General features: G+C 39.2%; 1 protein-coding gene across 6 annotated transcripts in view; it reads left to right on the forward strand.

Moving 5' to 3' along the window:
* gbf1 (golgi brefeldin A resistant guanine nucleotide exchange factor 1) overlaps window positions 1-16,725 on the forward strand; it is a 214,604-nt gene that overhangs the window by 161,118 nt on the left and 36,761 nt on the right. For all 6 annotated transcript variants that reach the window (XM_069885597.1, XM_069885594.1, XM_069885595.1 and 3 more), the window contains 5 exons: window positions 2,555-2,680; window positions 4,340-4,422; window positions 7,508-7,744; window positions 9,736-9,829; window positions 11,668-11,844. In XM_069885597.1, coding sequence (XP_069741698.1) covers window positions 2,555-2,680; window positions 4,340-4,422; window positions 7,508-7,744; window positions 9,736-9,829; window positions 11,668-11,844 — 717 coding nt within the window. The remainder of the gene's footprint in view (window positions 1-2,554; window positions 2,681-4,339; window positions 4,423-7,507; window positions 7,745-9,735; window positions 9,830-11,667; window positions 11,845-16,725) is intronic.

A 16,725-nucleotide genomic window follows, 5' to 3' on the forward strand; every position in this document is an offset into this window, starting at 1 on the left:
TGATTGGTACATTTTTGTTAACTAATATGGCTACACCTGTAGCTTTTGAATTATATGATGCCGCTATGTGTCCTACCCATTTTCTCTTTAATTTGTTATATTCAACTTCAGTTAGATGCGTATCCTGCACAAATGCTATATCTATTTTTTCCTTCAATAAATGTAGTAGCCTTTTCTTTTTAATTTGGTTATGTATTCCATTAATGTTTATAGTTATATAGTTCAATGTGGCCATCTTATATCTTACTTACACCTCTTTTCCACCTCCTTGCCACCTCCATCCCCCTTTTTCCCATTTTCATCTCTTAGTTTTCCTTTATTGAACTCAATGTACAACAACACATTTAAAACATAAATAATGCCTTAACCCCAAATGCTCCCCCCTCTCTGAGTTGCTCCTTGCCTCTTGCCGGGCAACCACAACTCCCTTTTCCATTTGGATTGCGATCTTGCTTCCAAGCATCAACTGATTTTGCAGTGACAGTTATTCCCTCTCCCCCCAGCCCCCCCAGAAGACACTTTTTTTTAACACATATAACAAACTCTTTTTTCCCCCCCTTCTTTCCTTCCCTACTCTTTTCCCTCTTTAGTTCTTTACATATACATTGTTTTTACATCTTTATATATACTTTATCGCCATTCTTCATTCTTGTTACATCTCTTCATCTCTTCTTCTGTCCTGCAAACGTTCTGCAAATTCTTGTGCTTCCTCCGGATCCGAGAACAGTCTGTTTTGCTCCCCGTGTATAAATATTTTAAGTACGGATGGATGTCTTAACATGAATTTATAACCTTTTTTCCATAAAATTGTTTCCTTCATTTCTGTTGTTCCCAGGACCTTTGGGATCCATCCTTTTATAAATTCCTTCATGTCTGTGCCTCCTTCACCCTCCTTCAGGCCCACTTTTTTATGTTGTTTCGCCTTCTATATTGTTCCAACATATCAATTTTCTGAGATAACAACTCTTGTGTCTCTTTAATTTTTTTTGTCACTTTCTTCCAATTTTTCTCTTAAGTCATTTACTTCCATTTCTACTGCCATTTCCCATTCTTCCACATTCTCTACTCTTTTCCCTTTTTCTGTCATGGCCAGTTCTAAACTTTTCATTTTCCTTTTAATTACACTCAATTCTCATGATAACCATTCTTTTAATGATCTCATTTGTTCTTCATAAAAGGCTTTATCTATATTCTGCCAATCAGTTTTACCTTCTTTTTCTCTGTGAAGATCTTGGTTTTCTTCTTCCTCTTCTTCTGTGTATGTACCTGTGTTTGTGTCTTCTTCTCTTCTTTGTGTCTGTGTCTCTTCTGTTTTTCCTGATGAGCTGTTTATATCTCTTTGTCGGGCCTCCTCTTGCTGGGCCTCTTGCTGTTGGTCCTCCCCTCCTGGGTTGCTTGTCTGTCGGGCCTCCTGTCATTGATCCTCTTGTCAGTCACCCCTCCGTCTTTCTCCTTTGTCTGTTTCCTCGCTCCCTCCCCTATCGCCTTCCTCATCCTCCAGCTGAGAGCCCTGGTGTCGGGAGTCCCTCAGCTGTTTGCGCTGTGGCTGCCCGCTCCTCTGCTGAGTCCCCCTCCCATCGGTGTCCTCCTTTTCCTTTGATTGCGCATGCGCGACTCCTCGCGCATGCGCGACTCCTCACGCATGCGCAGTTGTGCACTTTTCTTTGGCTTCGAGAGCCATTTTTGAAGTCCACTGCTCGGGAGGTCGCAACTCCGCAGGGCAGACACCGATCTCGGGGATTAGGCGCTCCTCGCCACCACAGCTCCCTGTTCCTTTGTGCAGGTAAGGCCTTCTTTCTTCTCCGGTGACTTTTCTTTTTTTTTTGGTTGTTTTTACTTTCTCCTTCTTGGGTGCCATCTTCTTTCTCTTCTCTGTAACTTTATCTTCTATTTCTTATATTTTATTTTTCTTGTGCTTTGTCATTCCTAACTTTTTTCCCTTTTTTTCTGGAGAGGGCTGGTTTCCCCGACCGCCCACTTCTCCACCACATGACATCTTTATGTTATAAATGTTTATGGTAGTAAATCAGTCTCATGTTGCTTTCTGGGATACTATACCACAAGAGGCACTCGAGGACTTGCTTGATTTCTTTGCAACTTTGATCGGAATGAATGCTTGTTTTATCTGTATACCGTGACTGAGAATAATAATGCAAGAGATAAGCGAAAGAGAAAAAATATTTTGGAGGCCTTTTAATTCATAATTGCTAGATTCAAAGTAATTTTGATTCTCATAGAAATAATTTTCAAAAGAACATGTAGTACTCAACAAATTATTGATACAATTTTTGATTCATGGTTGAATATATATGGATTTAGATTACTATTTTAATTTGTTTTCTCATTGTAAAATTTATTTTTGCCTATTGCTACACCTGGTTGCAATTTTAAAAAAAATTCATTAACTCTCGACAAGTTCTTGTTATGGAAGAAGAGAAAGCCTAGATGCTGCCTCTCAAAGTTTATTTAATATTTACCTGCATGTTGATTACAATTGAACCGTGTACATTTTGAACCAGTTGAGCATGTTTCTGAATTTTTTTCCTCTCCATAGAAAATTAATGGTTCACCATTTTCCAACAATGATGCCTGCTTTGCACTTGCTTATGCAGTAATAATGCTCAATACAGATCAACACAATCATAATGTTCGGAAGCAGAATGTGCCAATGACGCTGGAGGTAGGTACTTTTGGGAACTTCATTGGTGAATAATTTTTGCACACGTTTATTTCTCTTTACGATTACATTTGGTTATGAAAATTGCTAAAGTGATGAATGTGGGGACATATGACGAAGATGGAAGTTTTTCCTGTTCAGCCTTCAAATACAATTCATTGCTAATCTGCATTCCTACCTCAGAACACCATGAACTTATTTTTAAAACCATTCCTACCTCCCTTCTTTCCGTAATTAGCTTTACAAAATAACATCTGTGATTGGTTATTGAAAGCATTACCCTGCAGAATAACATGATGAAATCAAGATTTACTTGACTTAATTATTATGCCCTCACTTGTTTAATTGATTTAACATTTGAGACAGTTGCTTTAAAATTTATTTTTAATAATATGATACTATTATCCAACAAGATCTCATACCCTGTCAGATTAAGATAGACACAGAAGACCAATTTCATTTTGTCCATTTTAAATTGCTACTGTCATTTTAATGAAAGGAACAATAAATATGTCCACAGTTTGATATCTAATTAAGTTTTTAGTGCTACTTAACCAATTATTACCTTGTTGATGTTTCTGTAGTAGAATTCTCATCAGTGACTGGGACTCACAGCAGCTCGGAATGCAACACTCTGAACATTCAAGCTAAATTAATGTCTGTTTGTGCCAATGTAATCTGCAAGAGACATTTGATATTTAATCCAGGAAAACCACAATGCAGCTGGTTTTAAAAGCTGTTTTAATTTGAAGATGGTCACATTTTCCAGTCTCGTTCTCAATATTTTTTCTGATTTCAGTGCTCTAAATTATAATTCCTGCATGTCTTGGTATTTAATGAATTGAATTTGGCTGAATTTGCTTCCAATAAAAATTTATTTATATAATGCCTTTTCAGTGTTCACGCCAAAGTGCTTCAGACCCAATTAATTACATTTTCACTTTTTTTTGGATATCTTATACATTGAGCAATTTATGTGGAAATCAGTTCCATCTGCTGTTGAAAATGCATCTTTCAATATATACACTTCTGACCATAATAGTGACAAAATATGCTTGTGCTAATTTTGTAAGATAATTATGCCATAAATGTTTATCGCTTTCTAAAGGATGTGTCAGAGATTTTACTGATGTGCCAAAGTCAACCTTTAAAAACTTGAAGTGAAGGAAGCATTTTGACAAAGTCAACAGTAATTATATGTTCACTGTTAAATAAACCTTTAAATCCCTTTAGATTCCTTAGATAGTAGTGTGTTTCATCAGATCGTCTGCTTGACCTATTCCTTGAAATCTGTTTAATAAACTGAATGTTAAAATATGTCCCAGGCCTGTAGTTATTCCTGAAGTAAAACACGAAAGTCTGCAGACACTGTGGTTGAAGTAAAATTGCAAAGGTAGAGAAACTCAGCAAGTCAAACAGTGCACTTCAAATAGCAAAGATAAAGATACATAACCAATGTTTCAGGTTTGAGCCCTTCAAAATGTCAGCAGGTGCCCCACCAATGTTAGTAAGGAAAGTGAGTGATTAGTGTTCAATGCGAGTTTGTGATTTTAAACATTCTACCTCTTTTATTCTTTTTATTGATTGAAAGCAATGTTAATTCTCATGCATCATATGAGGAAAAGGTGATGTTAATTTGTTTTGTTGCCTTTCTCTTTCCAGCAATTCAAAAAGAATTTGAAAGGAGTTAACGGCTCCAAAGATTTTGATCAAGATATGTTAGAGGACATCTACAATGGAATAAAGTATGTTTGTTTAAACCAAAACTTTCACCTCGTTGACATTTAGCTCCCTTTTCATTTTTTGAATATCTTTGTTTTGAGCAGTTTACAATTAGCTTCAGGCAGTGAATAGTGGCCTTCATTTTGCATAATATTTGTAAATCATGTTTTGCAAATAATAAAAGATAATTGTTCAAAATGTTAGTATTGGTTGAATGCTCTATTCTGGAAACTGGCACCTGATTGGTTCTGGACCATAGACCCAATTATTTTCCTCTGAGCGGGAGAACTGATATTTTTGAGTAGAGACATTCTCTGGGTCATGCAAGGTTTCTGAGAACTGTATGTACTTCAAGTTTTGGTCAGTTAGAAATGTTGTCAACGGAGACAAAAGCTGCTCTGGTTGGTTCCTTAGCTGCAGATTAGTATAGATTTTAAGGTGATTCTAAATGAATGAGAGAATTAGAATCAGTTGGAATTGCAGATTCAAATATGTCAGATAACAGAATGTTGGACTTGATTTTCAACTAATAGTTTACTTTCATTGATCTGTCTTGGCATGTTTGCATCTAATCAGAGATTTACTTATGGTGATACTCAAAATTTATTTCTAAAAATGATACAAGAGTATCACATGCCACAGGAAACGTAAATATATGCAGACAGACTGTGTTTAGGCGGGGAGACAATTCAAAATTCTGAGGTGCAAAGGAATTTGGGAGTCCTCATCCTAAATGTTGACCTCCAGGTTGAGTCAATGGTGAAGAAAGCAAATGCAATGTTGGGATTCATCTTGAAGAATAGCATACAAGAGCAGGGATGGGTTCAGAAAAGATTTACCAGAATGATACCAGGAATGAAAGGGTTAGCAATGAGGAACGATTGTCGACTCTTGGAATGTACTCATTGGAGGATGGGGGGAGGGGGTGGTGTGGAACCTCATGAAGGCATTTAGAATGCTGAAAGGCTTGGACAGACTAGATGTGGCAAGGATGTTTCCCATGGTAGGGATTCTTGGATAAGAGAGCATAACTTCAGGATAAAAGGGTGTCAATTTAAAACTGATGCGGAAAAATGTCTTTACTCAGAGGGTCGTGAGTCTGTGGAACATTGCCACAGGCAGCTATGGAAGGGAGGTTGTTAGGTGTATTTAAGGCAGAAGTTTCCAAGTTTTTGATTAGTCAGGGCATTATGCGTGAAGGGAAGAAAATGTGGCAGTGGAGCTGAGTGGGAGGATGGATTGGCTCATGATTAGAATGGCGGAGCAGACTCTACTATATCTTGTGATCTTGTGAATATTTGTCCCTGAGTATTGGCATATATTTGAAAATTGTAATACTCAAAATTCCCTTAGTTTTGCAGTGAATTTGAACCAAAAATCAATTCACAATGCTGAGATTCTCATAAATTGTTAAATCTCACTCCTGCTTGCTGCTCTCTTTTTTTTCTCACTTTCTTATCTTTTCAATGGCAGCTTTCTCAGGATTCAAGTGGAACCAGTGGTACAGGGACAGAAAGAGTCAGTTTTATGGTACAAGAACAGGCCCTTCAGCCTAATCTGTCCACGCTGATCAAGATGTTTATTTAAGCACGTCCCCTTTGGCCCATGTCCCTCTAAATGCCTTCTAAACAATAGAATTGTATCTGCCTCAACCATTTATTTCCTCCTTCCACCATCCTCAGTGTGAAAAAGTTCCCTCTTAGATACTTTTTATTCTTTCACCTTAAATTTATGGCCCTTAGTTTTAAATTTTCCTACCATGGGAAGACTATGATTACTTACCTTCCTTTTGTCCCTCATGATTTTATAAACCTCGACAAGATCCCTCTCAGCCTCCTATGCTCTAAGGATAAACATTTCAGCCTATCCTACCTTTTGTTATAATTCAAGCCAGTTGATCCTGATAATATTCTCAGTTGGAGTGATGTCATTAACACTCCTGCATGCATTACGAAGGTTTGTGCCAGGTTGAATGCTCTCCACGGTACACTTGTTGAAGTTTTCAAGAGTTTTTGGTAACATACGAATCTCTTCAAACACCTCACGAAGTATCATTGCTTGCTGTTTTTACTGTTGGTGTGACTTCTGTACAGCTTTAAAAAAGCATTTCCATGACTAGTTGCAATTTTCGTTTTGCCTTTAGAAAGAGAGATTGATCACAGCTTAAGTCGACTCTGATGACTTTTTTTGTAAAATACAGAAGTTGAATTTTTTCATACAATAAATTTATATTTATTTCGATATACAGCGCAATTACCTTTCCAGCCCATGAGCCCACGCCCCCCCAATACCAATAACCTACTAACCTCGTACGTCTTTTGGAGGTGGGAAGAAACTGGAGCACTTGGAGGAAATCTCACGCAGACACAGGGCGAACTCACAAACTCCTTACAGAGAGTGCCCAATTTGAACTGACCACTGTACTAACTGTGCAGTCTGTATTGTAACTCAAAAAATTGGCAGTTATGGATCAGGATACTTATGTCAATTTCAAAACAGCAGAAAAATAGTACAGGTGCTGATAATTGAAAAAGACAAAATTTCAAATGCAGTCAATCCACAAACAGCTTCTAAAATATGGGCCAGTTATCAGGGTTATTGGTTTATGACTACTGATTCGTTAAGTGTTTGCTCATGCATGGGATTCTAAGATTTTTTTACCAGTATTGCCAAGTCACGTATGGCCCATTTCATTTCTGAAATTTGCTTGAGTGATCTTTCTCAGAAAAGGTTGGTCCCAGAGCGCAAATCTTTAAGCAATTTGGATGGTTGACACGTCAGTGTTTTTGTTCTGCTTGTGTATATAACTCAGTATCACAGCAGATGGACCACTAACTCAATTAAATCTGAATATTTGTTAATCATCTCTTTGTAAATTAACTGCTGTTCGTTATTATTGATCAAAAGACTCACTAAAAGACAAAATGTAGCAATTAGATGTTATGCTTGTAGTTTTTATTTTTGCAGGAATTTTAGATTTTAGGACAAACTTTGATGTTTACATTTTATTCCTGTTTGGAAAATGTCTTTTGAGCTGGACAGATATCTAATTTACTTACATCGTTTTCTATTGTTCCCGGTGTAATTGAAATCATTGTTTTACCTCAGGAATGATGAGATTGTGATGCCAGAGGAACAAACAGGTTTTGTGAGAGACAACTATATCTGGAACATACTTTTGAATCGCGGGAGTTCAACAGAAGGCATATTCCTTCATGTGCCTCCTGGAAGCTTTGATCTTGACCTATTCACCATGACCTGGGGTCCCACCATCGCTGCACTTTCTTATGTTTTTGACAAGAGTTTAGACGAAACAATAATACAGAAGGCAATCTCTGGTTTCAGGTAAGAATTTGATCTTATCAGTTGTATGCTTTAAAACTAACATGGAAAGGTCTCTGTGATGGAAAGAATCAGAATTTATTGTCATGAGCGACATGAAATTCATTGTTTTGTGGCAGCCTAACAGTGAAAACATTTAAATAAACCACATTACAAAATAAGAAAAAATAGTGCAAGAAAATGATAAAGTAATGTGGAAATGAAGATGGAAAGCAAATTTTATGCTCAATCATTGCTGCTCCCACCCTGGGAAAATGGTGCTGGTTGTCTACCTTAGCTATACCTCTAGTAATCTTGTCGACCTCTATTAAGTCACTTCTCATCCTTCTTCACTCTAAAGAAAAAAGCCCCAGCTCTGCAAACCTTGCTAGTGTGTGTTTGTGTTAGATATCACAATGAAGACTTTCAACGAGGTGAAGCATGTTGATTTATTTCCTACTCTCATTGTAATAGATTTGTGTTAACTTTTAATTTAATATAAAACTATATTTCTTTTATAAAAATGTCAGTAAATTATAGAATTAAAATATTGTATCTGTATTCTTAGTAAGTTAGCTGTGGTTTGTTACAGAGTCACACACAGGTCACAGCACATTTATAGAGAACCATTGTTTTCTGAGAAGAGTGTTCATTCTCGGAGTCAATGTGTCTTGGACAGACAGTGGGTCTTAATCAAGAACTGCTGAGGAAGCCATCTGTTTTTAATCAAAACTACTTAAGCCTCTTAAACCGAGATGAGGTCAGAGGTTGTTATAGATGTGGAATGGTTTTGAAAAAGGAACAGAATTTTAGTTGGAATAAAACTGATAGTCACGTGGTTTCCAAGAATTGGAACTCACCTCAATGATGATGTTATTATTACATGACTTGGAGAAATATATTACTGAATTCTAACATTTTGAGTTCAGTTTTGGAAGAGTTCAGTTTGGAGAGTACAGAAGTCAAAACCCCTGTAACACAGGGGTTGAAACCTTGTGAAAAACAGGGTTGAGTTACAATAAATTGGTGCTGTTGTGTGTTCCTCCTGGGAAAAGGGGAATACAGAATCAGTGCCTTTTGAAATAAGGAAGACCATTTTACCAACTCTCTGGAAGAGAGGACAGATTTCTACTGGGTCTATTTTTGTATGGCCACTTCGTTTAACCCTTGTCTGGTTTGTGCCTTCATCGTGGAAGAAGTTAACCACATTTGTTTAACCTTTGGGTTTGAATTCATCGTGGAAGAAGAAAGCCATTCTGAGTAAAGAGGCCTGAAGAGATGTTTAAAAGCACTTTATAATTATTTCTGAACTGAGAATTTAAGACCTTCAAGCGAGGCTAAAATGATGCTGAACTTTTAAGATTGACTTTTCGGAGTGGGACTGTAATTATAAACACACACATTCGTACATTTATATTTGCGCACAGTGGGGTTGTTTAGAGTTAAGTAAGTTTAAAGATAAGTAAGAAATGTTATGTTATTAATAGTTTAATTTACAAAAATATTATTTTGAATTTACCATTGTCTGGTGGATTTTCCATTGCTGTTCCTGGGTTAGTGCCAACAAAATCCCATTAGTCCCAAAAATAATTAAAAGGGTTGTTAGTTCATAGCATCATCATCTTTTTAATTTACCAACTTATGTTTACAGTTCTGAGTCGTATCCCCTTCGATATAAATATATTTAAAAGCTAAACCTGGAGTTGATCTTTGTTAAATTAGAATGCTTTTGCTTTTGTTTCTATTAACACTGACATCATTTCAGAGAGTCAAAAGTGCAGAGTAGAAAGCTGATTTATTTTGGGTATCTTGATGCATCTTATTCATGCCATTGTTCACTGAAATTGAATGGGTTTAAAAGTACTTATATTTCCTTGAATTTACACAAACTAATTTAGGTCCTTCAACAATGTTTGTATGATCATATTATAACTCAATTCTTTTTAAACCCTTTTTTATTAGTAATATTGAGTTATGTGTAGTGATCATTTTTTTTTTCTTTCTCCTCCACTCAGGAAATGTGCAATGATTTCAGCTCATTATGGACTCAGCGATGTTTTTGACAACCTTATCATTTCCCTATGCAAATTTACAGCTCTGAGCAGTGAGGTTGGTTCTTTACTTAATTGTTTCACAAATCACCTGAGACTAATAACTACATCCTGAAAGTTACTGAAACATGGTGAATGCTGTACAGATGATAAGATCAGTAATGAAGTTTTTAAAGAAATTTAATTTGATGACAATTTATTTCCATCTGAACTTTTTAAATTCCTCTCATGATGTGATAACTGTTGATTTAATGATGTGATGCATTATTGATAATGTGTTTTCTGTTGCACCTGTTGGTGTGTAATGCATTATTATTGCCATGGATCACATGGGACTAACAGACAATGTGGTATCCTGTGTATGAAAGGAAAACTGTGTGTCCCATTTGACATTCATGTGGGATGCTAGTTTAAAACTGTCTGAGGACAGGAAATTTCCAGTACAATTCCACCTCCAACTCAAGCTTTCTGTTGGATGGTGACCATAAGAATTGTTAGCTTGGTCCTGGAGCTCATTTTGGTGGTTCTGAATGCTTGGGGCCCAGTGCATGGCTTTAGGCTCATTTTTTACTAGGCCTGGCACCAACAGCCTGGAGATGGGTCAGGATTGAAGGGTGTCTGCATAGAAAAGAGATAAATCTGGTATATCTTTAGAATTTGCCATAGGTAGTTGCGGAGGCCAAGTCATTGGATGTATTTAAGCCAGAGATTGATAGGTTCTTGATTAGCCAGGGGATCAAAGATTATGGGGAAAAAGCTGGGCAGTGGGGCTGAGTGGGAAAATGGATCAGCTCATGATTAAATGGCAGGGCAGACTCAATGGGCTGAATAGCCTATTTCTGGTCCTACATCTTATGATTATTGCAAATCTGGTCGGTAAGGCTCTTGTTGCTTTGGAGGTTGTATGTCGGTTGGTTCTGGGAGGAGGTGTGCATTATGGCCTAGTGTGTATCAAGCCCACAGCTTGGTTTGGGTGGCCAGTTTTACTTCTAACATAAGCAGAGGATGGGTCTTCATTAGTCTTTGAGGCTTTGGGTGTTGACTTCTTCAGTTGGCTGTAGTTTGACGCACTCCATTAATTTGGGACATTCATCTTGCGGGGTCCAATCGTCAGAATAGCTTGCAAAGTTTTGCCACGCTTCACAGGAGCCATCCAACTCCAGGTTTCGTGTCATTAGGTAGAGATCTGTCATCATATAACACTGGAGACAGTGCAGTGGGTACAATTTCTGCCTGAAAGGGCTTATTTAAATAATTGATGCAGGCATGGTGGATATTGTTGAATAACAACCATCCCAGATTTTATTCTTCTTTGAAACTGCATTGGTACCTTGTGTGAACTTGGGGTATCCCCAGGTTGTGAGGAGGTGTAGAAACACACAGATATGCTCCAGCATTTCTGTGTGTATTTACTACAGTCACCGAGTCTACAGACTTTAGTGGGAAATATTTGCCCTTTCACAGGAAGGTATGTTTAACCAGCTTTGTGGGGTAAAACCCTCACCATTTATTTTCAAACGTAATTGCTCATACTTGGAGGACCACATTACTTTCAAAGAAAGCAGTCAGATTTCAGGACATTTTTCCACTTTCAAATAATTTGTATCATAAATAATATGTGATATATTACCTCAAAAGTATATAACACCCAAATACATGCTATCCACATTAAAATGTCGTAGATTTATTATATCTTGAGCCATATTCTTCAACTGTGGTCTCATTCATGAATTCCTGCACTCTGCTTTGCTCTGTTCCTCTCATTTTGTCACTCCAACACAAAATTCTTTTGCTCTATCTTTCTCATTTTGAACCCAGCCTTTTTCATTAAATCAGCTGTTGGCACCAGATCTTTTTTTCTTGCCACTAATCATTTGTAATGTGTTTTTTTTGCAGTCCGTAGAGAATCTTCCAACTGTTTTTGGTAGCAATGCAAAAGCTCAACTGGCAGCCAAGACTGTGTTTAATTTGTCACATCGTCATGGTGACATTCTGAGAGAGGGGTGGAAGAACATTATGGATGCAATGCTCCAACTTTTTCGCTCCGAGCTTTTGCCCAAGGGCATGGTAGAGGTAAGGTCTTCTCTGGAACTGCTTGCCATTGTCCAATACTTGAGGTGATTCATTTTCGAATATTGGAGAGTTTGTTTGCAATTTATACCCATTGTGATGTCAATTTTGTGAGGTAAAGAAATACATTTATGCCAAGTAAAACTTCCAGGCCATTATTGCAACGGAGACTAGGTAAAATTTTATAAATTACAATCCTAAAACATATAGTAATATGAGATAATAACAGGCACCAGTTACTGGATGGAGTACTGAGTGCAGTTTGGGTCTCCTTACTTGAGGAAGAATGTGTTAGCCTTGGAGGAGGTGCAGAGGAGATTAGCCTATGAGGAGAGATTGGGTCGTCTGGGACTGCACTCGCTGGAATTTAGAAGAATGAAAGGGGATCTTGTAGAAACATATAAAATTATGAAAGGCATAGAGAAGATAGGTAAGTTGTTTTCATTCGTGGGGGAGACCAGACTAGGGAACATAGCCTCAAGATTCAATGTTCAATATAATGTTGTGACAGTCATGCTTCTTGAGAAAAGTGTCCATGTTTTTCATTCAGTTAGAATGATTGAAGTTGATAGAGAACAAGTTGTACCTTTGACTTTTCAGGTGTGGCATAAATTCTTCAGTCATCCTGTAAATTTTGGATGATTGTACACATTTGAACTTAGTTTTTAGTAAAAGCTGTTAGTGTGTATTGTTCAATCTAATCTAAAGTATTTGAGTCACTAAACTTGCATTACAGTGGAGGATCTTGAGATTGCTGATTTCTGACCAGTTCCACTTATATTTTGACAAAAAGTCAATGTTTTTTTTAAAGAATAATGTTTGTGTCTTGCAAAGGGAAATATGATATGCCTTACATTGTGTCCTGGAGTTAGAGAGATGACCTTTAAGTACATTGTACACACCACTCAAGATGAGGATGCAGAACCATGCATGAGTTTTAAATTTCAACTTTGATGGGGAAGCTGTTCCATACAAACTGCCATTTCATAATGGGTTGCAATTCTTGAGGGCTGGGAGAGCTAGGTTGGGAAATCCGTGTAGATATTTTTTTTAGTGATAAATCATGTTTTAGTTGGTTCTCTCCTTACTGGCTGAATATTTTTGTGGAATCAAAGTAAGGTCTTCAGTAAAGGAAGGTTTTTAATAAAATTAGGCCAATGTGTTTGTCTATTTGTGCCTTTATTAAGATTGTACTGCCATCTGCTGTTCAGACCACAATTCAGCAAATTTTAAAGACAGTTTGAAATCTTTCACTTTTATTTAAATATAATCACTAATGGTCAATAAGGTTAGATTTCTGAAGTGGGTTTTCTAACCCCTGAAATTCAAGGATCAATGAAATAGAGAATTAAAATAGTGTGGTAAATGAAATCTGGAATTACAACAGAAAGCTGCTCAGACCAGACAATGGAAAGTCAAAAAGTTAATATTGTGGGTCAAGGATGTTTCATTGTAACTGAGAGAAAAGTTAGAATGTCTTGAAGCCATAACTTTTTTTCTTCACAGATACTAACTGACCAAATGAAATTTTCCAGCATTCTCTTCTAATTTCAATCTGAACATCCATTTGTCATTTCTCTGGGGAAAACCCAGTCAAAATAATCTACCCCATTTCTTGCGAAGGAAATAACATTGAACAACAAATTTTTTAGAAGGGTTGGCTTCCTGAAAAAAACTGGGGATTATGATAGACAACTTCAAATCATATAACCATATAACCACTTACAGCACAGAACAGGCCAGTTCGGCCCTACTAGTCCATGCCGTAACAAATTCCCACCCTCCAAGTTCCACTGACCAGACCCAATCCATACCCCTCCAGTCCTCTCCTCTCCATGTAACTATCCAGTCTTTCCTTAAATGTAACCAACGATCTTGCTTCAACCACGTCTGCCGGAAGCTCATTCCACATCCCTACCACCCTTTGCGCAAAGAAATTTCCCCTCATGTTCCCCTTATAATTTTCCCCCTTCAATCTTAAACCATGCCCTCTAGTTTGAATCTCCCCCACTCTTAATTGAAAAAGCCTATCCACATTTACTCTGTCTGTCCCTTTTAAAATCTTAAATACCTCTATCAAGTCCCCCCCTCAATCTTCTACGCTCCAGAGAAAAAAGCCCTAGTCTGCACAACCTTTCCCTGTAACTCAAACCTTGAAATCCTGTCAACATTCTCGTGAACCTTCTCTGCACTCTCTCTATTTTGTTTATATCTTTCCTATAATTTGGTGACCAAAGCTATACACAGGACTCAAAATTTGGCCTCACCAATGCCTTGTGCAATTTCATCATAACCTCCCTACTCTTGAATTCAATACTCCGATTTATAAAGGCCAACATTCCAAATGCCTTCTTCACCACACCATCTACCTGAGTATCAGCCTTGAGGGTATTATTTACCATCACTCCTAAATCCCTTTGTTGCTCTGCACATCTCAATCTTTGGCTTGGCTTCGCGGACGAAGATTTATGGAGGGGGTAAAAAGTCCACGTCAGCTGCAGGCTCGTTTGTGGCTGACAAGTCCGATGCGGGACAGGCAGACACGATTGCAGCGGTTGCAAGGGAAAATTGGTTGGTTGGGGTTGGGTGTTGGGTTTTTCCTCCTTTGCCTTTTGTCAGTGAGGTGGGCTCTGCGGTCTTCTTCAAAGGAGGTTGCTGCCCGCCAAACTGTGAGGCGCCAAGATGCACGGTTTGAGGCGTTATCAGCCCACTGGCGGTGGTCAATGTGGCAGGCACCAACAGATTTCTTTAGGCAGTCCTTGTACCTTTTCTTTGGTGCACCTCTGTCACGGTGGCCAGTGGAGAGCTCGCCTTATAACACGATCTTGTGAAGGCGATGGTCCTCCATTCTGGAGACGTGACCTACCCAGCGCAGTTGGATCTTCAGCAGCGTGGATTCAATGCTGTCGGCCTCTGCCATCTCGAGTACTTCGACGTTAGGGGTGTAAGCGCTCCAATGGATGTTGAGGATGGAGCGGAGACAACGCTGGTGGAAGCGTTCTAGGAGCCGTAGGTGGTGCCGGTAGAGGACCCATGATTCGGAGCCGAACAGGAGTGTGGGTATGACAACGGCTCTGTATACGCTTATCTTTGTGAGGTTTTTCAGTTGGTTGTTTTTCCATACTCTTTTGTGTAGTCTTCCAAAGGCGCTATTTGCCTTGGCGAGTCTGTTGTCTATCTCATTGTCGATCCTTGCATCTGATGAAATGGTGCAGCCGAGATAGGTAAACTGGTTGACCGTTTTGAGTTTTGTGTGCCCGATGGAGATGTGGGGGGGCTGGTAGTCATGGTGGGGAGCTGGCTGATGGAGGACCTCAGTTTTCTTCAGGCTGACTTCCAAGCCAAACATTTTGGCAGTTTCCGCAAAGCAGGACGTCAAGCGCTGAAGAGCTGGCTCTGAATGGGCAACTAAAGCGGCATCATCTGCAAAGAGTAGTTCACGGACAAGTTTCTCTTGTGTCTTGGTGTGAGCTTGCAGGCGCCTCAGATTGAAGAGACTGCCATCCGTGCGGTACCGGATGTAAACAGCGTCTTCATTGTTGGGGTCTTTCATGGCTTGGTTCAGCATCATGCTGAAGAAGATTGAAAAGAGGGTTGGTGCGAGAACACAGCCTTGCTTCACGCCATTGTTAATGGAGAAGGGTTCAGAGAGCTCATTGCTGTATCTGACCCGACCTTGTTGGTTTTCGTGCAGTTGGATAATCATGTTGAGGAACTTTGGGGGACATCCGATGCGCTCTAGTATTTGCCAAAGCCCTTTCCTGCTCACGGTGTCGAAGGCTTTGGTGAGGTCAACAAAGGTGATGTAGAGTCCTTTGTTTTGTTCTCTGCACTTTTCTTGGAGCTGTCTGAGGGCAAAGACCATGTCAGTGGTTCCTCTGTTTGCGCGAAAGCCGCACTGTGATTCTGGGAGAATATTCTCGGCGACACTAGGTATTATTCTATTTAGTAGAATCCTAGCGAAGATTTTGCCTGCAATGGAGAGCAACGTGATTCCCCTGTAGTTTGAGCAGTCTGATTTCTCGCCTTTGTTTTTGTACAGGGTGATGATGGTGGCATCACGAAGATCCTGAGGCAGTTTACCTTGGTCCCAACAAAGCTTGAAAAACTCATGCAGTTTGGCATGCAGAGTTTTGCCGCCAGCCTTCCAGACTTCTGGGGGGATTCCATCCATACCTGCTGCTTTGCCACTTTTCAGTTGTTCGATTGCCTTATATGTCTCATCCAGGGTGGGAACCTCATCCAGCTCTAGCCTTAGGGGCTGTTGAGGGAGCTGGAGCAGGGCGGAATCTTGGACTGAGCGGTTGGCACTGAAAAGAGATTGGAAGTGTTCTGACCATTGGTTGAGGATGGAGATCTTGTCGCTGAGGAGGACTTTGCCGTCTGAGCTGCGCAGCGGGCTTTGGACTTGGGGTGAGGGGCCGTACACAGCCTTTAGAGCCTCGTAGAAACCCCTGAAGTCGCCAATGTCCGCGCTGAGCTGTGTTCGTTTGGCGAGGCTAGTCCACCACTCATTTTGTGGACTAGCCTACCATTTAATGCATATGACCTATTTAGATTTGCCTTTCCAAAATGTAACACCTCACACTTATCTGTATTAAATTCCATCAGCCATTTGTCAGCCCACACCTCCAGCCTTCCTAAATCACCTTTTAATCTACGGTAATCTTCCTCACTGTCCACAACACCACCAATCTTTGTATCATCTGCAAACTTGCTTATCCAATTCTCCACCCCTACTTCCAGATCGTGAAAATATATATAACAAACAATAGTGGACCCAGGACCGATCCCTGAGGAACTCCACTAGTCACCGGCCTCCAATTGGACAAACAATTTTCTACCAGTACTCTCTGACACCTCCCATCCAACCACTGCTGAATC

The sequence above is a fragment of the Narcine bancroftii genome, chromosome 6 (assembly GCF_036971445.1).
Source record: "Narcine bancroftii isolate sNarBan1 chromosome 6, sNarBan1.hap1, whole genome shotgun sequence".
Lineage (NCBI taxonomy): Eukaryota > Metazoa > Chordata > Chondrichthyes > Torpediniformes > Narcinidae > Narcine > Narcine bancroftii.